This window comes from Mustela putorius, unplaced genomic scaffold (genome assembly GCF_011764305.1).
Source record: "Mustela putorius furo isolate JIRA1106 unplaced genomic scaffold, ASM1176430v1.1 tig00000589_pilon_pilon_pilon, whole genome shotgun sequence".
Lineage (NCBI taxonomy): Eukaryota > Metazoa > Chordata > Mammalia > Carnivora > Mustelidae > Mustela > Mustela putorius.
The window spans coordinates 3,018,475-3,044,257 of record NW_025421425.1 but is presented as its reverse complement, the minus strand read 5'-3'; the positions used below and the strand labels follow the sequence as shown (position 1 = coordinate 3,044,257).

At 40.0% G+C, this 25,783-nt stretch overlaps 1 protein-coding gene across 3 annotated transcripts in view; it reads left to right on the top strand.

The window, feature by feature from the left end:
• The window catches only part of CTNND2 (catenin delta 2), a 900,906-nt gene that overhangs the window by 836,431 nt on the left and 38,692 nt on the right, over nt 1-25,783 (top strand). For all 3 annotated transcript variants that reach the window (XM_045082021.1, XM_045082022.1, XM_045082023.1), the window contains 2 exons: nt 15,481-15,691; nt 21,358-21,442. In XM_045082021.1, coding sequence (XP_044937956.1) covers nt 15,481-15,691; nt 21,358-21,442 — 296 coding nt within the window. The remainder of the gene's footprint in view (nt 1-15,480; nt 15,692-21,357; nt 21,443-25,783) is intronic.

The window sequence follows — 25,783 nt, the reverse complement described above, 5'->3', positions numbered from 1 at the left end:
AGCCCATACATGCTTAGAAGCATGGGTCAGCCACTTTGCTGGGCTTTAGGGCAACCTAAAACTCGAACACCAGCCACTTTGCTGGGCTTTAGGGCAACCTGGTGCAGCTCTGGGTGAAATTGTTTCTTGCTTTTTTAAAACCTTTGTGCAATCACTTCTGTATGTCATACCTTTCTCCTTTGCTGCAAATGAAACCCCATGACAATAAAGAAATTGCCAGAGGAGTATCCAGCTTCCCCCCCCCCAACCTTTCCTAGAATTTTATAGTATTAAATGTTGCTTGTTATAAATATGTCAGTAGCTGGGTTCAGATCTAATATTGAGGGTTTTTAAAAAAATTTTATTTTTATTTTTTAAATTTTTTTTAAAGATTTTATGTATTTATTTGACAGACAGAGATCACAAGTAGGCAGAGAGGCAGAGAGAGACAGGAGGAAGCAGGCTCCCCGCTGAGCAGAGAGCCCGATGTGGGGCTCGATCCCAGGACCCCGAGACCATGACCTGAGCAAAAGGCAGAGGCTTTAACCCACTGAGCCACCCAGGCACCCCTAATACTGAGTTATTTTGATTGAGATTCACGGAAACAAAATTTAGTCCACTTTCAGTTTTCTAGGCTCATTTTTTTGTTTTTTGTTTTTGTTTTTTGTTTTTAATTTATTTTTTATTTATTTTCAGAATAACAGTATTCATTATTTTTTCACCACACCCAGTGCTCCATGCAATCCGTGCCCTCTATAATACCCACCACCTGGTACCCCAACCTCCCACCCCCCCACCCCTTCAAAACCCTCAGATTGTTTTTCAGAGTCCATGGTCTCTCATGGTTCACCTCCCCTTTCAATTTCCCCCAACTCCCTTCTCCTCATTTTTTGTTTTTGTCTTTAAAACTTCTTTGTCTTTTTAAAATTCTTTATGTTCATGTCTCATTTCTATTTATTGCCTTGTGAATCATCCACATCATAGTTACTGTTGCTTCAGTATAAGACAGACATACTCACCAAAGTTTTCAAACTCATCAAAATATAAGTACTTTAAGTTTTAGTTTTATACACAAAACATAAGCCTCCAATATGAACACTGGCATTCTGAGTACATTAGAGAGGCCAGAAATCCATATGAAATGTTTGCCATGGTTAGTTAATAAAGGAAAACAAGCAATATTATATAGCCCAAGATATCTTTACAATTCATCAGAGAAATGTTTTCCCTATCCAGGGAATTTAGAGAAATAGCTAAAACACAAACCAATTTTTATTAAAATAATTTGTCAATATCTTTGGGTCCTGATGTTCTTTTTGAAATTGGAATTCTGTGCACAATAAAAATTCAAAACATGCCACATTTCTTTACTCTGGGGAAAAAAAAAATCCACAGACAGAAACTAGAAAATAAGCTCTGGCCCAGAGATTTTGTAAACTAATACTATTAAGAACCAACCTCAATGTGAGGACAAATGATGAGAAGCTTTTTTAAAGCAGAGGTATTCTTTCTTTCGTTAGTAAGGACTGCTCTGAATCCTCATGTGTGTAATGAAGCACATTGTCTCCTAAATATAAGGGAGGCAGGAATTTTATAAGACCTTGAACATGTTCAGGCCTGGGCATATAATTTAGAGCCCATGATGTGTGTTAGAGGGATAGACTGGCTTGTGATCCAGACAGCCCCAAGCTGCCTCGAGTTTCTTATCGTCTGAGGTTTGTTACAGCTGTGAAGGTAGATCATCTAAGCAAAGTCAAACCCTAGCGAACCCATCACCCAAAGCCCCTTAAGATCCATTGACCTCCAAAGCTCAGCTCAGTAATTTAAATTAGAATTAGAATTGCCAAGTAGAAATCAGCACTTGGGTTGGCATGTCAGTACTAAGAAGAAAACCAACTTGGGAAACAAAATTAAGTGACTTTCAATCCGTGAACCTCTTCTATTTGAGAACCTGTATAGGGAATTCCTCCAGAAGCAGCTCATTGGTTGAGAGAGAAGGTGAATTATAGCTGAGGAACTGTATCTCCTTCTTCTGTGACATTTATCTCTCCGGTTTATGAAGTCCTCTGTGAACAAGTGTGGGGGTAGGGGGAGTATGAAATCAGAACACGATGGATGCAGTTAAGAATAAGGTGTGTGCAGGGCGAGCTGCTCCTATTAGCCAATACTTTTAAAATACACTACTGTACATCGTCTCTCCCCGGCCATCTCTTTTATGTAACCAGAGCAATTCTTTACTTCTGATCTCACCAACATTAATCAAGTTGTTATGAAACTGGGATTTCTTTGCAGCCGAAGATCTGGGGGTACCAGTGATATGTCAGCATAGTAACAGGAAAGTAACATCACTGCCCTTATTTGGCAGGCCCATCCCAGGTGAACCCCCAGCACCCCAGTTCTCTGGGAAGGGAATGAGTGGCGGGTGCAAAAAGATTTCCTTCTCCAGATACATTGGGGGAAACTCTCTTTAAATTACATCCAGCCAGGGGCTTCAATTATCTAACGGCAGGACTGGCAGAGCCTTTACTTTGTTAGTGTAGATTGTAAACCGCTGAGTTGAGTGTCAAGCACTGCATTTCCCATGCAACCCTACAGAGAAACCCTTTCTAGAACACAGTGTCCCGGAGCATGAGGATTCCCAGGGTCTGTCATAGAGGTGGTAATAGAAGCAGGATAGGTGTGAAGCCATTTCTCATCCATCTGAGCACAATTGGTCCATCTTCTTACATTGGAGAGGCAAATGTAAATCATTTGTTGATGCATCCGTTAATGTGTTATTACAGATCACTGTCCTCAGTTTATGTTATCGCTGGAAAGATCAGGTACGTGTGCTAGCTAACTAGACACAACTCCAATGAGTGTGTGTAGAATGACAGAGTCAATGAGTCTCAGGGCAGGTGTCATTCGGGGTCGAAGATTATACCTGTGACATGATTAGACCTCTCTCTACACGTATGATGGACACAGCATAACATACATTGTTAATCCCTAATTGCACACCTGAAAGTCATGTAATGTGTGTCAACTAATGGCCAAAATTAGCAATCAGGAAACAACATGTGTTGAAGAGGATGTGGAGAAAGGGGAACCCTCTTACACTGTTGGTGGGAATGCAAGTTGGTGCAGCCACTTTGGAGAACAGTGTGGAGATTCCTCAAGAAATTAAAAATGGAGTTTCCCTATGACCCTGCAATTGCACTACTGGGTATTTACCCTAAAGGTACAGATGTAACGAAAGGAAGGGCCATCTGCACCCCAATGTTTATAGCAGCAATGGCCACGGTCGCCAAACTGGGGAAAGAACCAAGATGCCCTTCAACAGACAAATGGATAAGGAAGATGTGGTCCATATACACTATGGAGTATGATGCCTCCATCAGAAAGGATGAATACCCAACTTTTGTAGCAACATGGATGGGACTGGAAGAGATTATGCTGAGCAAAATAAAAACTTTTTTTAAAAAAAGAAGATTATATCTGTGGAAAGAGTTCAGAGGCAGAGGGAGGAGGGCCGGTCCGAGCAAGGAGCTTCTAGCCAAGTATTTCTAACCATAGAGAGGTACCAACCCCAGAAGACAGCTCTGTAACCTTACCCACATTTTCTAATCTCTTTGGACTGCCGTTGTCTTCTCTATAAATTAGAAATGCACCTGCCTTTGTTATACTCCTAGGGAGATGCAAAGCAGAAATGGAAACAATAGATGAGACTTTTCTTGAAAAACATAAGCTACTCTAGAATATAATCTATAAGCAGCAGCATGTGAAGAAAATCTGAAAAAAAGGGTTAGATTTCAATGTATATCAAAAAGAGACTGCCATAAACACAAAGAGGAAATTCAAAAACAAACAAACAAACAAACAAACAAACAAATCTGTAGCTGACTTCCTTTCTTTGTGACCTTTATTGAAACGAATTTTTATTTTGCCGGAGGGGTTGATGAATTTGAGAAGGCAACACGAAGTGAATGAAGTGTTGTAATCCATCATTATCTGCATTAATCAGTGCATTACCGTGATCCCGGTGTGCTCAAGTCAGCTAGGAGGACTACCTTCAGCTTCTGTTCCTGAAAACAAACTTTGCTTATGAAAATGCCGAACTCCTCTTGTCTCACGCCCTTGTCTTCTGAAATTTTCATCGAGGGAGAGTTCTTGGGTCTTCATTGGATGACAATCTTGACCTAAAAATAAAACGTCCTCCAAGGTTTCTCCCCTGAGGCTAGAATCAGTGAGTTTAAGTTTTCACCTTTACTTCCTTACTGCTAAAATTAGACAATGAATTGAGATAAAAAATTTTGGGGCTATCATGCTTAATATTTAATCAAATTATTTAAGTCCTGTTATAACGTGTCTTATCAGTTACTTGACTCATTTTCAATATTTCTCAAGAATCAGTTTATTTCTACTTCAAAAGGTATTTCAGCAAACTTCCTTTTAATTAACTGTCATTTTTATTTTTAGAGCAATTCTTACACAAATTAAATATGCTTATCTTAACCACCTCCTTGTCCATATTTCTACTCATTACCTTACTTCTCAACAAGTATAAGAATTTCTCAGAATCTCATTCAGTGAAATCCTCTGGATAAGATCTCAAGGTGCTAAAAAGTACAATTCTTCTTTTTGTCTTCCAAACAGATGGAATAGGTTATTTATTTAGAGGTAATAACTCTTGAGAGAACTACACACCATACACTAGAAATGTATAAAATTCTGCTTTTTTATTTCCATTCGGAGGGCTGAATTATCATTTGAATCATTTTCTCAGACCAACTGCTTACCAATTCTGGCATGTGAAATTGGTCCTTATACGTGTTGTAAGTCTGCATTTTTTTAAAATCATAGTTATTAGAAAAAAGCATAAGGAATTTTTGTGTTCCTTCCAGAATTTGTCTCAACCTCTGTTCACAGCCCAGTACTCGTTCCTTGGCTCCAGCTGGTCCTGTTCTATACCTTGGCTCTCTCTATTTGGATAAATCTTTCATCAATTAAAGCAACTGGCAGATCCATAAAAGAAGGTTCATTATGGTTCATTTTTTAGAAAATCATGCATCTCATTAAATATTTATTCTAACCCAGTAGGAGCAAAGGGACAGAGGTGGAAATAAACAGGTCCCATTCTGGGGAAAGGGGATTAGACAAGAGGGCTAGTGTGGCCACAACTACTTTCCATTCTGTGCAAGGAAAATGCAGAGTCCATTCTGCGAGTCTTCACCTCCACACCTAGAACCCGGGTTTTCCATCTCTCTGAGCTGTAACTTTTCAGTGCTGTGGTCATGCTAGCTGAAAACAGGGTTCCTTAAGTCATACAGCACAAGCCAGGTTTGGGAGGTTGTTGTGGACGTTAATTCCACCTACGAAATGCATTTGTTTTTTTAAATAGGCTTGTCATGCCTAATTAAATTATATTTGCCTTTAAATCTGACATCTATGGCATGATTAGGGATACAGATTTGATTTTTTTCAATTATGTTCTACTAGAAAGGAGGATAGATTCTAGTTCAGTCCATGAAATCCTAGGGTCAGAGAAAGTAAATCGATTAGTCAAGGCATTTTTTTATATTATTTAACTACCATTGTTTGTTGCATTGACAAGATCAGTCAGCATGTGTTGTTATATTTACAGGATTATCATTAACTTTTCCTGATAATTTATTATCTTACCTATTTTAAGAATTTTTAATGTAGGTTTTTCTAAATTTGGAAGGATTAATTAGAACAAGATTCCATTTAAGAATGTTCAATCTAGTTTTTATAAACATAGCCTATTAAATTAAGCATTAAAGATGGAGAAAATAGAAAAAAGGAAGCTTTTGTAACATGCCCAATTCAAAACAGAACATCAGTCACAATTAAATTTGTTTCAGTTAGCCTAAGTAATTAATCCTCGTTCTCTTGATCATGGCTTAGTTAGCAGCCTTTCAAAGTGAATGAGTTCTGGAAATCCTGACTGACTCTTCTAACAGTCTGAGAGTTGTTCATCTGTGGTGAGGATACCACCTTTACAGGGGCACCTGTAGGCAAGAGCCTATTTATTTATTGCCTCAAGTGTTGAGAGTACCTGTTGGAGTTCTTTAATCGGGCTATTTTGGTGTTTCTTCCAACTGACCCAATTATAGATCTGTGGCTCTGGTAGGCGTCTCCAGGCAGGCATGAGGGAAAATCAGAACCCACCTGTTGACGATAAGGCTGAATAGCTCTGATTACTCATCACAACCAGTAATAACAAAATTGAGACAAGTTTAGTTTTATACGGGGTTGGTGACTAGCATCTAAGTACACATTATGAACAATGAGGCACTGAAAATCTCTGGGATCTCATGATCTATCCTGTAGAGATTATGTTAGGATTACCACCAACTGAAAAGTCTCTTTTAAACCTAGAAATGGAATCTTTCTTTCAAAAGCTTGTTGACCATTAGCATGCTTTTAACCAAAGTGGAAGATTCATAAGGGCTGAGGCATAATCATATTACTTTCCATGATTTAGTGGAGGTGGAGTCTCTCTTGTTCTTAGTTGCCAGGTCTTTTTGTATTGGAAGCTTGGTAAGTAGGCCATCTTTCACACTAGTATTAAATAAAATAAAAACCTGAAGAATGGCATTTCTAGCACCTTTGCTTCATAAAGTGAAGAAGAAAACTCTTTGATACTACCCAACAATAGTCCAGGAAAACCCTAAGATGGATTTAGATGTAAAAGACTTTTTTTTTTTTTTTTAATATTTATTAGTTTGACTGTGGGGCGAAGATTTGGGGAAGACAGTTTCAAGAACGAGTTCTCAGGACACACAAGATAGGAGTACAAGTCCTTAGTGTGTAAAAACAAGAAGAAACTGCAGCTTGGTTCAGAATTTTCCCATGTGATCAATATTCAAACTTTTTCTGTAGCCAAACAATGCTCCTGAATGTTTCACCTCTTGGTCTGTAAGCCACATAAATCCGTTTTAAAATACAGATTTTTTTGTATGTTTTCTCCTCTTTTATAATAAAGTGTTTATGTTAAATACCCTTATAGTTTCACAATGACATTCTTATGTCACATCAGCTCCAGAAGTTCCAAAGAGGAAGAAAAGGTGCAGGCACATTACAGAAGGAGCTATGGCTATTTACAGAGCATTGTAAAAAGACTAATAACCTCCCTTTGGTAAGGCGGAAAGGCTCTTTTCACATTTACCTACAGACATATAATCACCTGGAGATCAGCTTTCACATCTTCCGCCACTGATCAAAAGTAACTTCAGACTGGGGAGGGGATTCTGGTGAAATGGCAGAGCAGGAAGCACAGGTATCTGGTTCCCCAGACTGGCAGAATGTGTCTGATATATTTTGGAACTCTGGAGTCTAACGAAGGCTTGCGACTTTCAAGGGAAAGCTTGGAGGGTAAATGATGATCAATTTTGGTCCATTTCCGTTCTTAACATAGTGTCAGCTACCAGCCCTCACCCAGATCAACTTGGCTGGCAGCTGTGTGTGTGTTCCTGAGCAGCTTGCATGCAGCGGATGGGAACCAGGGTGGGGAGCGTGAGCCCTGTCCTCCAGATATCAGGGATCTGCCTTCTGATCACTGCTGCTTTTGGTCATGGAAGTACAGACAAGAGGACAAGAGCCATTTTTGCACACCTCTCATTGTTGCAAGCCCCTTCCCTCCCTTCGCTCTTGCTGAGGTGACTTCTAGGGAAGTTAAAGGGTTGGCATCCTCCCTTCCCCTTTGATTTTTCTCCCCTTTGGGGAACCAGACTTTAAAGACTAGGACATTCTAAAGCAAATGGATCGGCAAAGGAGAATAACAGTCCTGCATGTGCCCAGAGAAAGGCACAAGTTCAGACAAGACCTGAGAAGACCTTAAGTTTATGCCTTCGGCTGATGCTCTGCACAGAGATAGCCTACCAAAACCAAAAACAAAACAAAAACGAAAGACAACAACAATAAACTTGGGGAAGGAGATAAATCTGATTTACAGAATTACATTATTAGATTCCACTATCTACTATTACACATACACACATATAATCATAAGGCATACAAAGAAATGGAAGGATGGTTCATTCAAAGGAAAAAAAAATAAACCAACATAACTGTCCCTGAAAAAGACCAGATAGCAGACCTACTAGATAAAGACGTTAAAACAACTATCTTAGAGATGCTCAAAGAACTAAAAGTTGATGTAGAGAAAGTCAAGCTAATGATGTCTGAATAAAATGGAAATATAGTTAAAGAGATAGAAAACCTAAAGGAAGCTTAAAAAAAAAAAAAGAAATTCAAGAGCTGAAAATGACAGTAACTGAAATGAAAAATTCACTGGAGGGATTCTAAGGCAGATTTGAGTGGGCAGAAGAATCCATGAACTTGAAGACAAGACAGCTGAAATCATAAAGTCCTAGGGACAGGAAGGAAAAAAAATAAAAGTGAACAGAGTCTGAGGGCTCTGTGAGTCACCATCAGGCAGACCAACATATACACTGTGTCAGTCCCAGAAGAAGGAAAGAAAAAGGGTCAGACAGATTATTTGACAAAATAATGCCTGAATATTTCCCAAATTTGATGAAAGATGTGAATATAAACATCTAAGAAGCTCAACCAATTCTGAGTAGGATAAACCAAAGGGACCTACACTGGGACACATAACCAAAATGTCCAAAGACAAGGACAGAGAAAATCTTGAGAAGAAAAAAAAGAGAAATGACTCATTACATTTAAAAAGATCTCAATAAGATTCTAAGCACATTTCTCATCAGATACTTTGGAGGTCACAAAGCAATGGGCTGTATTTTCAAAGTGCTGAGAGGGGGAAAAAAACCCTGCCAATCAAGAATCCTCTATTACAAAAGTGCAGAAAAAAGAAAGATATTCCAGGTAAATAAAAGCTGAGGGAGTTTGTCACTAGAACTTCCTTGCAAACAAAACTAATCCTGCAATTTGGAATAAAGTAACTAGGACCATATGAAGAAAAATAGAACTCAGTCAAGATAAATACATGGGTAATTACAAAAGTACTATTGTCATGACAGTTTGTGACTCTTATTTTCCGTGTTTTATGAGTGATTGAAGAGACAGATGCATTTTTAAAAAACAATTATTTTTTGTGTTTAGACATGTGATATTTATAAAGATGGAATTTTGTGACATCCAGAACTGATAAGGGTGGGGATGAAGCTATAAATAGAGTTTTTATATGCTATTGAAGTAAGATGGTATAAATTTAAATTGGAATTTTATAACATTAGAATATTAAATGTAATCCCCATGGTAACCACAGTGAAAATAGTTATAGAATATATACGAAAGGAAATGAGAAGGTAATTAAAACATTTCACTACCAAAAAAAAAAAAAAAATCATATAAACACAAAAGACACAGGAATGCAGGAACTGAGGGACAAAAAAAAGCTACAAGGTATATACAAAACAAATACCAAACTAACACAAGTAAGCCCCTCCTTGTCAGTAATTTTTCCCCATTTTTTAAAGATTTATTTATCTATTTCAGAGACAGAGATCAGGGGAAAGGATATAGAAAGAGAGAGGGAGTCTTCTAAGCAGATTCTGCACTGAGGGGCTAGATCTCATAACCCTGAACTGGAAACAAGAGTCAGATGGATCAACTGACGAGTCAACCAGGCACCCCAGAAATTATTTAAGTACAAATTGATTAAACTCTCCAATCAAAAAGAGAATGGCAAAATGGATTAAAAAACATGATCCAACTATATGCTGTCTATAGGAGACTCATTTTAAAGCCAGATGTTATGGGAGAGAGTCTTCGTTATATGGCTGGAGATTTTGATCCTTGAGGTCCCCAGGGACCTTGAGGTCCCTGTGGGCGTTGGTGCTCAAAATAAAGATAGCCAGAAGGACAGCAGCAAGAACAGAGCAGTTTATTAAAGTGAAAGTACACTCTCAAAGTAGGAGAGCTGGACAGGTTCCATGAGGTAGAAATGGCCCCTAGGTTGTTTTGGGATTAGATATTTTTGGATCTCTCTGGGCTGGCAGGAGCTGTGACTTAACAGTGGGGTGGTCTCTAGTGGAAGCTATTTCCAGTCATTTGGGAAACTTCTCCCACAGGTTGGAAGGGAGAGTTTTGCTACCCTACAAGGTTTGACAGGAACTGTCATGGCCGCCTTCCACCATCTCTCCAACTGCCGGGCTATTCCCACAATGAAAATGTATTATAATGAGTCTAGGGGTTAGGTGGAAGAGGAGAGTGCATACTCCACACCTGTGGCTCTTTGGTTCATCACCTCCAGGGTCTTGGACACCATAAAGTCACGATATTGTGTCCCTAGGCTGGTGTGTAGTGGATCACCATTCTTGCCTCCAGCTCATGTCTCTTTCATTCCCTTGCAGACTCTGCAAGGACTCTGAGACTCTGCCTTGGGGTGTTCCTTCCACCACTCCTGTCTAGCTTTTACTTAACATAAAGACATAAACAAATGGAAAGTGAAAGGATAGGTGTACACCCATTTTCACAGCAGCATTATTCACAATAGTTAAGATGAGGGAGCAACTCAAGTGTCCATCAGCTAATGAATGGAGAAGCAAAATGGGCTATACAATCAAGTAGTATTCTGCCTTAAAAAGAAAAGAAATTTTGATATATGCTACAATATGGATGAAGCTTGAGGACATTTTATTAAGTGAAATAAATCAGTCACATGAAGATATATACCTTATGATTCCACTCATATGAGGGACTTAGAGTAGTCAAAAATCATAAAGAGTGACTTCTCTGTTGTCTGCCACCTTCCAGAGCTCAGGTGGTTAGACCACAAACCACTACTCAATATCACTGCCACCAATGTGGAAACTAAGTGGTGGCCCACAAATCAATACCAGAAATAGGCTACTAGAAATAGAAACAGAGTCATAAACAAACAAAAAACACAGACGTTGAAGAAGTCAGCAAGCAGAGCCCTGTTGCACCATCCCGAAATTTCCACCAGCCCTTGTCTGCATGAGAACTCTGCTAAGCATGTCCTTCTAGGGGAGCACTAGATCTAGGAGTTAGATCTCCTGAGGGCCTGACTCTTTAAACAGAAGGCTCCAGAAAGAAGCATTATAAAGAGAAAATAAGTGTTATTTGCAGTTTTCCAGAGGTTCTGGACTTAGAAAGCTGGTTCAACCAGTCTTACATACAAATATTTAAAGGATACACACACACACACACACACACACACACACACACACGTGTGCCCAGAGTAAAGGGTAGCAGAGTTACAAGGTTACAGTTAGTCTGTCATTGATGGATATACTATATATTGTTCACACAAAGACCACAGTGACAGGATCTCCACTGGTGTTCTCATGCCAGTCTTGCAGATCAGAAGTAAAGTTATTTTCATCAGAGACTAAGTAACTCAGAAGAAAGGACCTAAATATTTCTATTGGGAACTTAAGCAAAACAAGAGTGATCTGTTGGTGGATGGTGGTGCTGGTGGCGGTGAAGTTGTTTTGTGTTGTTTCAATCTGAGGGAGCCTCATGCTTTTCTTTTTTTAACGTATTATTCCCTGACAGTGGGTGATGGCGAGCATATTTCTTGCAAATGGGGGGAGGCTAAGGTGTCCACTCTGTTTGCACAAATCTAGGTGTCTTTGGAACTTGATGAGCAGCTTCTTGCCTTAAAGGGAATTCGTCGTACTACTCTTTCATACAAGGGTAACCCATTTTGCATGGTTTTCTTGTGCGTGAATAATTACAATAGAAACCTCACTTGTCCATTATTATTAAATTCTAAAATGCGCTTGGTTTTTTACTACCCACCTCATTGTCCCAGCTAGAGACTCCTGAATCCTCTGGGCTCCATCACCCCCAGCATTTCACTTGTCAGTTTCCTCTTATAGTTCTCCTTCATGGCTGCTATCCTGTCCCTGACCCTGGGCCACCTCTGTGGTCACAAGTCCTTGATTTGTCCTGATATATTACAGTGGCCTGTTAAATGGCATGAATCGTTCTGTGACTTTCAGTCTGTGCCACACTGTTCACTTATTTTTAAACCAATTAAATCCAGAGAAAAGGGTGAGTGGTTCAGTCTGCCGTGGGTGCTGGTGCCACGGGCCTTTCTGTGGGCCTCAGCAGTTCATCTGGAGACAGGAAGTTCCTCTGCCTCCTGCCAGACTCAGTCTCAAGGTGAGGCCTGTCTGCTTATGATCTCCTTGCTTCCACACAGCGTCCCAATGTGCCACAGGGGTGCTGCTGGGCTCCGGCACCCTTGATGCCCCAGGGTTTGTGCAGAACCTCCAACATTCCTCCTCTTGGTTCCTGAAGAGATGGCATCCGTCTCCTCCTTAGCCCAGGAAGAAATTACCTCGATTCATTTCTCTCTCAAACCAAACCAAACCAAAAACCTTTTGATCCCCTTCACGGTGTTAGGCTGTGAAAATTGCAGTTGGACTCACCCACCTTGGAACTTTTCCTCATCACCCCTGTGGCACAAAAAGGGAATTAGTTTCTAAAGAGGGAGAACTCCTTTTACCTCTGAAGAACTCTCAGACTGGAGAGACCCAAAAGCTTGAAAGCTGGGGTGGTGGGTGCCAAAATTCCTCATTAGTAGCAAGAATGGCTTTTTCACTCTTTCCATTGTTTAGAAATTTAGGGAACAAAGGAAGTATGTGACATAGAACAATTATGGGCACAAATTATCTTGAATTATAATGCTTACAATTTCAGTAGAAGTTCAGAGACAGAGGATTTTATTGTAAAGAAAAAGACCACGCGTTTCTCCAAACTTCAGTCTTTCTATTCTGAAACCTTTCTTCCCTTTTTTTTTTTTTGTTTTTTTTTTTTTTGTTTGTTTGTTTTGTTTTGAGAGAGAGCACATGAGTGGGGAGGGGCAGAGGGAGAGAGAGAATCTTAAGCAGATTCCACGCCTAGCATGGAGTCCAACGTGGAGATGGATCTCATGATCCTGAGATCATGACCCAAACTGAAACCAAGAGTCACCAGGTGCCCCTGAAACTTTCTCCTTCTGGAGGCACCAGAATTCTCTTTGTAGATCTTGGGGCTCCCCTGACCTATGGAAAAAATCCTGAATGTTTACTTCTTATTTCAAGCCTTCTGTGGCAAGCCCAGTCCAACCTGATGGCTCCCTTCCCTGGACTCCTGTCATTATCCTGCCACAGAAGGTCGCTGGTGGCTGTAATTATTCAGTGTTCCTGTTTTCTTTTTTTTCCCATCCAATTAGCCTCCAAGTTTATGAACACAAGAAAAAAAAAAGCTATTCTTGCTACCCAAATTTCACATGAAGATACGATTCCATTTCTAGTACGAGAAGACAGCTTTTCTCAGCAACAGAATTGAAGGCTGAAATGATTGTATGCCCTTAAAAAGAATAAATAAAATTTGTCTAGAGGTCTTCTGCTCTATGGAATAATTTTTGCTTGATTTGTTTCTCCAGTTGGATAGTCAAAAATATAAATTAAAGTGTATCGTTCCAAATAGGCTAATAAAGAGACTAAATGAAAAATCTCCACTTGTCCAGTAAAATGTCAGTGAACTCTATTGGGAATATTAGAAATAAAATCATTCTAAAGGATTTCTTGACAGGTTATGACCGGTTATATACAGCAGTGACTCCTCTCACTTTCCACACCAGTACGGCACCCCGGGGCAAGACGGAGAGGCCACACTGGGGGAGGGGGAAGCAGCTGCGTGTGCCCCCGATGGGGATACCTCATATTTCATTCACGACTCATATATTCAGAAAACATGCAGGATGAATCCACACCTTCAAATTTATCTGATATAATTTTTTAAATGGCAGTAACAGCAAAAACTGAAGAAGGCTACAGCTGAATCTTCTTTCTCTTTGCGTTTTTGCTTTCAGCCTCAGTGATGTCCAGGGTCACAAACCATATTGGGAGCATGGATGCCCCCGGATGCATAGTGACTGAAACAGTTTTCTGTTTCCTTTCTGTCTCCCTCCCCTTAGGAAGAAAAAATTTAAGACCCTATTCATCCATCTACTCACATCCATAGCACTCAGGTTTGCCCAAGAGAGTCTCTGCAGGTTAATGAACGGATGACGTCCCAACATGCTGAGCTCAGCAAAAGTAAACTCTTAGCCAGAGCGGAGTGTGATTTCATGATAAACAAATACAGCAAGCTGCTCAGAGGACTGCCCAGGCACAAGGATCGTCTCCAAACCACTTTAACTGTTGTCTTTAGGGAAAAAAAAAAGGGGGGGGGGCTACATTGGGAAGTTTTCAGGCAAACCATTTTTGTCAGAAACCAAGTGAAGATGCTTTCCTATTTCAGTAATTTAGCCATCAGCATTGTTTTCTGTCCCAGCTAAAATAAGCTACCTAAACATAGGGTAAGAGCAGGTACCAAAATTACAAGGGTCTGTTTTATTTATTAATGCCTGGAATGGAGATATCCCTGCCTTCCCCTGTGTGCTTCCTAGGCATCACACACCAGAGGATTAGACAGCCAATGAATCTCTCCTTTAGAGACATGTATGGAGGCAAAACATTTTCAGATGGCTTTCAGGAACTAGCTAAACATGTCCGACTGGGGGATGGGAGACCAGGAAGGACTTTAACTTTGGACACATGCCAGTTCCATCTGAAAAATTCAAGCACAGCCAACTTTGCTACAGGCACTCATTTACTTAGTTCCAGAAGTAAATTAATGGAACAGAATCGGAAGCTGCAGGTGGGGTGAATTAATGTCTTGCAGGGTTATTGGTAATGCCCCACATGCTTTGTAAACGAAAAGTACTCCATAAAGATGTCATTTTAAGTACCTTTATCACTGGGAGTAGCAAGATTAAGAATGATGAAGCAAGTCAAGGAAGCAAAGTTGCATATTATTTTCTTTGTTTTTCATGCAAAGGGGAATGTGTCAAATGAGTAAATGTTATATGGTAGAGCCATACAATAAATCCCATCAAAGAGACGGGCGGCTCCTTGGGTTATCCTGGTTCAAAGGACACCTAGCTATACATTATTTGTAAAAACCTCTCTCCCTTGCTTTAAATGTTTCTCTTTGTTTCATACGGGCCAGGCCAGAACTCAGGAGTTATGTATATGATCATGAACTACACATGTTTGTGGTTTGACTCTTTCTTGTTAAATAGTTCACCTCCCAACATAGTTCCCATCGAGTAATGTTGAAGTTATGTCAGTAATCCTCGTGGGTTACATGCTGTCCACACATTTACTCATTTCATCTTTGGAACAGCCTTGTGACATAAGTACCATTATTATTCTTGCTTTACAGGTTTTAAAAAGCTGAGGCTTACAGGCATGATGTAACTTGCCCAGAAATTCCATCCTACATCCATCTAGCCCCAAAAGTCTACATATTCACTGTGAGGAATATCTGTTCTCTGTGTGTGTTCACAGAGACCCAACAGAGAATATTAGTGATGGGAAATGGACAATACTGCATTCCTGTGGCCTCCTGCGTCCTCTTTTTTCCCCTACCCCTATGCTCCTCTCTGCCCTCTTCCTCCATTTTGGCCTCATTTCAACTCTTCCCTTGACTTTTTTTTTTTTTTCCCCAAAGGCAAATATGCCATGCGAGACCTCGTCCACAGGCTTCCAGGTGGGAACAACAGCAACAATGCGGCAAGTAAGGCCATGTCGGATGACACGGTGACAGCCGTCTGCTGCACCCTACATGAAGTGATCACCAAGAACATGGAGAACGCCAAGGCCTTACGGGATGCCGGCGGCATTGAGAAGTTGGTTGGCATCTCCAAAAGCAAAGGAGATAAGTAAGTCAAAGAGAGACTTCGTATCTCTGTAGAATTTGGCATTGGTAGAGTTAGTTCTAAGTGTGCTCAACATCCCATTGGTTGTGGGTAACACGACTGAATGTCCCTGGAAAACACTTGTCTCTGATAATCAAGAGAAGGGAAATAGCATATGGTTTCCAGTCTTCCCGCCCCATGATGAAAGCTGATCTTCCTGCTAATTTCAATTTGATGAATAACTCATGACTCGGTGACTCCTGTGTTACTAAGGTAAGAGAGACTTGACATTCCAGCGTGCACACACTAGTGTGTTCCTCCAACACGGACTAGATAACCAGCTTAACCTGAGTATGTGAAGGTGTTTTGTGGTTACTGTTCCTTTGTGGCTGCAGGTCCAAGTATAGATGACAGGTCCACATCCTTTTGCCCTTTGCTTCTTCAGCTGTGCATAGCAAGTCAGGCAGGGAGAGTGAGGGGAGCAAACGGTGGGGGCGAGTCAGCAAGATCTCAGTGCTGACCCACCATCCTCCTGTGTTAGCTGTACATTTGGGGCAAATTGTTTAATTGAATGAGGCACTATGCATATACTTTCCAGTCTAAAACTGAGGAAAAGGCCATCATAATATCCTAGAAGAAGTGATAATCAAATTTTAAAGGATGAATAGAAGTTTTCTGGGCAGAGCAGTCAGTGGTGAGGAAGGACTTGTTTGCAGGTGGCATAAAGAGAGATAAGGCTCTGTGTCCAAGCATCTGCACCTCCAAGAATGGAATTGTCCCCAGTTTGATGTAAGAATCAATGGTATCTTGCTACATGCAACCTAAACATATCTACAGCAGCCAGAGTGTCTTTATATCAGCAAGCTGTCAGTGTTACAGAAACATTCACAAACTTTAATTAAATGTTGCCTCCTAGAAATCCCTCAATGTAATCAATGAGATTAAGAGGGTAACCTTTTGTTATCAGAGGTCTACTTCTTGACTTTTCATTCCCTGCCTCCCTCATTTCTTTACATCTAAATGCCAAATAATTTTTCTTCTTTTGTTCAAGGCTGTGACAGGGGTGCTTTGAGACTTTTTGGAAATTCTCACATTATTTCATTTGATTCAGGATATTACCATTGTGTTAGAAAAGAAGTCTCAGCTTTCTATGTAAGCGCCCTGATACCTCCCACTAGGTTCAATCAGCAATTTAGTATTAGGATTCAAAAACTTTTTGATATCAAGTGGAGGAGGCCCACTGGACTCGTGTAATAATGGTGCAAGATGGAGGGTTGGTTTGAATTATACGTTGTTCTGTTGGACATCAGATAAATGGCTGATCTACATAGACAGCAGACCGCATGGTTGTCTTCTTCACGTACCCTCAGTAGAACATTGGAATCTCTAATGAAGTGCTTTCCTGTTTTGAGCATTAAGAGCTTAATGTGTTAATGCTTTTGTTAGCAAATACACACAGGCAATGAAACCATCGTCCACAGAAATGCTGTGACATATTTGTGCATATTGGTGAGATATTCAAAGATTGTTTTCTCTGAACTGTAAGACTAGAGAGTTTGAGGGATGGTCTGGCATATGTTAATTTCTTCCACCTGTTTGGGCATCGCTACTGCAGTAAACATCCTTCAGTGGGCCTTAAAGAGAAAAGAGGCTTTTATTAGTCCTGTGGTAAAAGAAAATTACTTGGTGAAACTAATTCAAAAGTCATTTGAGGAAACCATCCATGAAAGAGCGTATATCCATATTACCAATCCAGAAAATGGTCCTATTAGGTCTTGTCCAATCTTGATTAGTGTTAATGGGAAGTTTCTTCCACAATGGATGATCTCATAACTGTCTGCTGATTTGACTGGAAGTTTCTTTAAGGAATAGTGACATGTTTCATCTCATTGCTGCTTGACCTTTTTTCCCAATGTTAATAGTCAAGATTTACACCAAGTTTAATGAAAAGTGTTGAATTGGGTGGAGTTAGGCATCTTCCCAGTTCTCTTGCTTATCTCATCCATTCTTCGATGTAGCCTACCTCTTTTTTCCAGGATTTATTTATTTATTATTTCAGAGGGACATGGGGAGAGAAAGTAGGGGTAGGAGCAAAGGAGAGAGAGAAAGAGAATCCCAAGTAGACTCCATGATCCATGCAGAGCCCAACACAAGGCTTGATCCCATGACCCTGAAATCACAACCTGAGCTGAAATCCAGAGTTGGTGCTCAACCAACTGGGCCACCCAGGCACCCCTTAACTCTTTTGTATATAATGACTAATTTGAGGATCAAAACAGGTTTTTATAACTGCAGATAGCCTCAACTCCTGCCTACACTTCAATTTGTTATTGCTTCTCAACAGCCTTAAAAGGAATCCAGAAGAATTATTTTGAATCTTAACACAAAACTCACCACTTCACTCAATTTTGTTGACATGAGTCACTGAGATTCCCAAGGCCTTCTGGACACGTTTCAGTGAAATAGGAATTCTTTCTTGAAAAGAGAGTTTTTAAAACTGGGAATTAGTTAATAACTAGAAAAGGGAGGGATAGCAGTTTGCTGTAGTTAATTTACAAAATCCTTGCAAGTATGTGCTCCCTAAAACGTTCTTAAAGAATTATTATCAGACATAAGTTTAATGATTTTAAAATTTCAGATAGTAGGATAAAACACAGGGGGAAAAATGTGCCTATCTGTGATTCTCCATTTTTAATGCATTTGTGTGTTTTTTTTCTAAATATACACAAACTTAAACATGCCATGCTATTAATGAATCAGACTAGTGAGGTGCCAGTCACAGTCTGTTTGAACTGGAGCTTGCTAATACAGCCACCAAGACTGGGGTGAATACCCATTACCAATTGCAACAACTGATATCCTCAGTCACCCCTAATTTCACAACTTAGTGAAGATCAGATATTGTGATCTTATAGGAATCTTATACTACCATTTTCATGTCTTGACAACTTAAACTATTCTTTTCACATCATTTTAAATACACATTTATGGACATCCTGTCACATCCATTTATTTCAAAAGTACATTTGTGTTTTTTCTAATTTTAAAAATTATATAGGAAATAGTGTATTGAATGTGTCACTGTATTTTGTCATAAGACTGAAAAGCTGTTAACATTCTCAACTGTTACTTGTCAGTAAGGAGCTGTGTATTGTGGCTTCGGCTATAGTCACTTGTCACATTAGAAACTCTCAATTGTTCAAGTCCTTCAGTCAACAGTTATAGTTGTTCAAGCAGAAGTTGCTATGGTACCAGTCTAGTGATGGACTTTTAAAGTCTAAAAAAAGCAATGTTTGTTTGACCTTCACATGCTAGTATGACACTGTAGTATATTGGCATTTTAATTGAGAGGTTAAAACCCGGGGTTCATTACACACTCATAGTCTTTTTCTATTTTGTAACTAAGCAAGAAGTAGAACAAAAAATTACACTGTTTTCAAGGAATTTTGCATACTAAGTATGTCTCAACTACCTTACCACTACCTGAATATTCATGTATGTTCCTCAAGAGTTGCTTGACTATTGTCATGGATAAATAACTGGCTAACAGTGATAAAATACAGCAAAACATAACAGCACTGTTCAGCATCAATTACATAAGATTAACATGTCCCTGTAGCTGCAAACATGAAAAGCTCTAAAAGTCTGTCTTTAAATCAAAGGAATTTAATACTACATTTAGAGCATGACACTAGCATAAATTATACAGTCATTGAATGGCCATCCATTTTAGTAAAGGAAAATACATATGTTACTTAGATATAGTTCATCTTTCATAGAGAAAAAAAGTTTGGAATTTACTTTCTTTTTTCCTTTAAAAGTATATGATATATGCAACAATGCATGACTTGTTGAACACTACATCTGAAAGTAGTGATGTACTATATGTTGGATAATTTAAATTTTAAAAAAAAGAAAACCAAAAGTAATAAATGAATGAATGAATACAAATACATGATATGACTAGCATTTTCAAACACAGCCAAGTTGAATTCCATCTCGGCAATAAAAATAGGAAGAATGATTGTTACTATGACCAGTAAGTAGAGGGAGGAAGGAACCTTGAGCTTACTTGGTCTAAATTGCAAGCTCAGAGATCCAGGAATGTAGACACACATCATGGACCATTTATTAACATCGTATAATTCCAATCCAACGTGCATAGCTTCACGACAGCCACTTAATCTGGCTCTCGAATCCAACCTCAACCTCATCCCATCTCACCATCTGCTCACTTTCTATCTCAAAAGCCATTTTATTTCAAAGGCATTTTTGGTCTCCATTCAGATTTGCCCTTCTGGGAGTCCTTGGGGGGCCACAGCACGGGTCAGGGGCGGACTTTACATTGGGGTCCTTGTGAATGGTTATGTCCTGCCTGATTCTAGGCATCACCATACACATAGACCAGGGATCAGCAATCTACGGCCCAGGGTCCAAATCCCACCCACCTCCTACCTATGTAAATAACATTTGCTGGGAATGCAGCCATCTCCACTCACTGACATGTTATTTATGATGCCCCTCATGCTACAGTTGCAGAGCTGAGTAGCTGCGATCGAGACCATATGGCCCCCCAAAGTGGAGAATATTTATTATCTGACCCTTTAGGAAAAAAAATATGCCAGCTCCTGAGACAGGCCGTGGTGTCACTGGCAGCCAGTAGAGTTGTGCAGCTGGTTGTGGAATGAGCAGTTAGAATAGAACATCTACAGGTAATTAACAATTTCCCAGTTGAAATTCCAAAGATCTGATCAAATGAAATCAACATTACTTTATGGACCTCATGTCTTTTTTTATTAATTATTTTTATTAACGCATAATGTATTATTCTCCCCAGGGGTACAGGTTTATGAACCATCAGACTTACACACTTCACAGCACTCACCATATCACATACCCTTCCCAGTGTCCATAACCCAACCACCTGGACCTCATGTCTTTTTTAAGACACAGATGGGCACTGACCCCAAAGTCAAAATATTGAGCTAGCATTGCATAGCAATTTTAAAGCCATGACTTGAGAAAATGCTAAGTACCACTAGTCCAAAGGTTTATGTGATTTTAGTTTCTCCCCATGATCCACAGGAAGGAACTGTAATTGCACGCAGGGCTTTATCTATAGATGTTCCTTTATCTATCCTTTATCTATACATGCATTTCTCTGTGTAAGCATAAGAGAGGATGTGCACACCTCTTCCTCTGCTGTCCATCCCTCAGGCAAATGGAGAGCAATTCCCCATCACCTCGCAGGCATGTAGAGCCAACACTCTATATGCCCTCCTGCTTCAGTTGAGAAAATGAATATTTTGTTTTCTTCTTAACTACACAGATGTTACACAACATAGCCATTAAAACACCCGACCCTGGCCCTTACTGATCACTATTTTTCTCTTCTTTCTGTTCCACTACATCTGCATTCAGACTCAAGGCTCTGCTCTTCCTTTTGCATTTGGAAAAATCCTTTGCCACACTGAATGCATTCCTCTCTCTTGTCCTCATAGGTGTGTTGAGGAGAGTAAGGTTGCAGACTAGTAGACCATCCCCTGCACTCCCCTGACTGAGAAGGAAAGAGCCAGAAGCCATCAGGACATGATTCCTATAAATTTTGTAAATTCCTGATGAGTCAACGTCCATTTGAAGCCCAGCTTCCCCACTTCACCACCTTACATGTCTTGTTGTTTCTTTTCCAGACACTCTCCAAAAGTGGTCAAGGCTGCATCTCAGGTCCTAAACAGCATGTGGCAGTACCGAGATCTGAGGAGTCTCTACAAAAAGGTAATGTTTGTCTTACCTTCTTGCTTCATGGTTCACACATGTCCTGAGACCACAGACCCAGTATTGGATCATAACAAGGTGCATCATAGATATGGAAAGGACTTGTCCAACAATTTGAGTAACTGAAATACAACTAAAGCAAGATAATCAATGAGGAAGCAAAAGCGAGGGTCACTAAGAGTCCCTGGACAGACACTAAAATCCATGAATCTTCTGGATTGGACAGACCTATGCTCATAGGGTCTTACCCGAGATTGTCCTATGGAAAAGGAAATAAGCATCTTTTCCTCAGTGTCCATATTATACAATAGACTAAAAATTAATGAACTGAGTAATTTTGCAAAAAAAAAAAAGCATAAACATTGGCAATAATGTTAGAGAGAAGATGAAAAAATATGTATATATATGGCAATTCAGGAAGCTGAGAAGTATCATAGCCCAAGAACAAGGAGGAGGAGAAGACCTGAGAGCCGGCCCTATGTGCCTAGCCCTGACCCTCACTGAGTCACTACACATGGGGAGAGGGCTGATGTTTCTGATGGTGGCTGCATATTAGGGGAAGAAGCTTGGCATTTGTCCAGCACACTCTCAGAAGTCAGGAGGGAGTTTATATTATACATTTCACAGGGATGTTCATCTCCAAAATGGTTTAAAAATAATATCATCAAGGAAAAATGTCACATCTAGACACTTTTATTCTATACCTCATTTCCAAGGGATGCTAAATAAAGGGTGTGTAACTCTTTTCAGTTAAAAGGGGAGAATTTTTTTTTAAGTGTATCCAGAAGTTGTTCTTATTGTGATCAGACTGGCAAATGTGGGTAGTTTAAATGACTCATAATCACATGATAGATTTGAGGGAACAGATAGGCATAGAGAGCATCCCTAGTCACAGGGAGCATCCTGTAGGCTTGGGTCTTGCTAGAGAGTAGAAAACCCAAGCAGGTCTGGGAGAGGGGCCTGGGCTTCCTCACCAACTGCCCAGAGCACCTCTTTGCAGCCCCCTGGCCACCTCCATGGAGGAGGAGAGGGAGCCAGAGTCTCTGCTTCTTTCATCCTCTGCCTATGAGTCTCGAGGTGGGCATATGGGAATGCTGCAAAAGGTTCACACCACAGAGAGTAAGACCCGTCTTGCCAGAGGGAAAATCTGTCTTTTTCTAAGCCAGTGGGAAACAGTAAATATTTAATAATGGGTTCTACTAAGTTAGAGTCTTTTTCTAGACTTTCCCCTAGGCCTTTCTATTTCCCTTATGCTCTCATTACTTTGCACCTTTTTTTTTTTTTTAAACAAATTTAGCCTATATATTTCTCTTTCAAGATTCTCCCATTTGTTAAGAGCAAGGATGTTTATGTTGAGACAGAGATGGCAAAGTATAGTGTTCGGGGAGTGTTGTAGATAGATTATATTCTTTTCTAAATATTTTGCATGTTTGGATAAGCCCTTCTCTCAGATGTTTTGAGTCACATTTTGTTTTGCTTGAAATCGCATCCCAGTGTCCCTACTTAGTTCCTTCATGGACTCCTCCAGGAGCCAAATGAATTCTCTCCCAGGGCAGGATCCTTCAGCTCAACAGGCAGCTGGACAAGAAGAACTTGATATAAATGAGAAGGGAACTGGTTGTTCTGAGTCACTGGCTCCAGAAACTCGAAGAAATATTACTGCCTCAAATAAGCTCCACTTTCCCTTGGATCTTGAACAGTTCTTTGCTGAAATACACCTTACCCTACTTATGTGCATTGAAGGGAAACTGCTTTTAGAGACTCCACAAGTTATTTGTTGAATGGTAGTGTGAGTTTTCCATCTTAGTTTTTTTTTCTAGGTTGGTAGTAGAGTTCAAAAGTGTAATTGTCTTTTTGTTTTCATGAAGAAAAAGAATGTGTTGACAGGAATTTAATGGAGCTAAAAATCAAGAGCTCAAGATGGTTTAAAATGTGTTTCCTGTGAGGACGTTCAAGGAGGATGATCTGGAGAAACTGATGCTGATGTTTTCAGTGGACCCATGGTGATGTTTTTAGTTGACCTTTGATTTAAAAAGGTGGAGAAAGAGCCGTTCTTAATAATTTCCAAATTATGCAGTTGTGAAATGAAATGAGGACCTTTATGCTCAATATCATAATAGCAAAGATCAAAATTCTCAAAAGCTTTTCTTTTTTGAAAAATCTTTTGGTAAGAAGACCAAATTCATTCATCCTTATGAATTGTTGTTAATCAGTGGGGAAATAGATTTCCTTTTTGTTCTTCCTTGACAATTTACATATCATTGAAAAAAACTTCTGATCCATATCTTTTAATTCTCTATGCTTCAAATCTGTTTATTAAATATCTATTATAGGCTTAAAGAAAGAATAGTTTCAGGGAAAACCTAAGACAAGGAAGCAGCAAATGTGGGTAAAAATGAAGTATGGAATAATTACTGGTAACTTCATTAGTTTCAGAAATATGTTCTATAGACTTGCTGAATGAATTAGGGGTAGGAAAATTATCGAGCAAAATCTTGACAAATTATTGGAGGTTGCATAAAGCTTAAGGGCATTATGCATAAGAGGAAAACTTGAGTAGGGAGAGAGAAATTGAAATGAAAATGGCATATCTATTGGACAGAATTAAAGATCCATCTGTCACTAGCTAATTTCCTCCCAGGACTCAGGCACAGTGGCTAGAATCTCATTTCATTAGCTCAATGACTTTATTTTACTTTGAGAGACACGTTTAATAAATCAGAATATTCTTCCAACCAGGTGTGTTGACCAATACAAAATTACGTTTGATTCCTGAGACATGGTGAGCAAAACATATTTGTGTTGTCTGAACCTTCAATTTCAGGGAGGCTTGGACTTCTGACTTTTCTCCCCAAAGGAAAATATATAATTGTAGAAGAATGTTATCACATATTTCATCACCACCTGTTTTTTTTTTTTTAACAAGTCCTTAAGTTTGGATAACCACAAATACAACCTTAAATTTTTTTTTTTCAGCTGCATCATCCCAGAGACTGTTTTCTAAAGGAAAATAAGGTGACCCTTAGGAGGAGACTTGATATAGGGATGGAAGAGAAACTGGAGGTCATCAGTTCTTGACTTTTGGGAAACTGTACTTTAAGAAAATAAGGTCACTGATATAATGGGGTGCTTACGTTTGATTAGGCTGAGAACTGTTGGGAGAGCTGGTTTTGGGAGAAAGGAGACAAAAATCAAGGAGAAGGAGACATAGAATTATAAGATTACAGAAATCATTGTTTGTAAACCCTTATATAAAACCTTGCCTTTGTAGGAAAAGTTCCCTATCTCATTCATCTCTCATTCCAGCCCACAAGGAGAGAGAAAGGAGAAGTGAGGACCAGTTATGTCCTTGTAAGCAAGTGATACAAAAAATTTCTAGGCTTCTGCTCACATCCCTGGACCAAGAACTCAGTCACATGACCACACCCAGCTGCAAGGCAGGACAGGAAGAGTGGGCAGCCAGGATCCTTGCTGAACTTTATGGCAGGAGGAAGGTAGCTCCTTTACTGAAAGAAGAAGGTGGTATCAGCTCCTATAGTCATTTCCTTGTGTTCAGATACATTTAATATAAATTGCATTCACCGTCTAATGAGGCCTATTATTCCATTTCAGGATGGCTGTAGTCATTCAGAACTTCTTATTTGCATTAAGTAAAAATCTATCAGCAGCTTCCGCCCTCCAGTGCCATTCTGAAAAGCCTAATTTCTCTTCTCTGTGATAGCCTTCCTGCATTTGAAGTAGCCATTCTGTCTCCAAGAGGTCATCCCTGTTCAGGCCCGACATGCTCAGTTCTAATATATCAGCATTTCCACAACCTTCACCAGAGACTCTCATGTTTTGCTACACCCATGCGGGTTTGTCAGATCCTTTCTGAAAAGTCACACCCCCGGATGAGTATACTCTTCCAAGTTTAGCTCAAGCAGAAGAAAGAGAGGGACACTGCTTCCCTGATGCGAGACACTCACCTGCTAACGAGGCTTGAGAGCAAGTCCGTGCAGGAAGGATCCGGTGAAGTACAAAAAGCATAGGACTTAGAATCAATGGCCAGAGACTCAACGTACAGCATGACTAGGCAAGCTCCCTGCCTATCAGGTAGGGACTGACTTCGGGCAGCCTGTGGCGCCTTCCTGCTGAGGGACAGTGGGTAGACTTTTGGTTCACTGGGTCTCACTGTCAGTGCTCACAGATGTGCTGGGGCATCTGGAATGTCCTCAGAGCCCTATGGATTTGGGAGGCTGGGGCCTCCTTGATGCCTGCCTTCTGCCTTGCATGCCAGTCTGTAACTTTCAGCCGGGGTGTCAGAGACCCTGCACATCCTTTCATGGACATGGCAGGCATCTC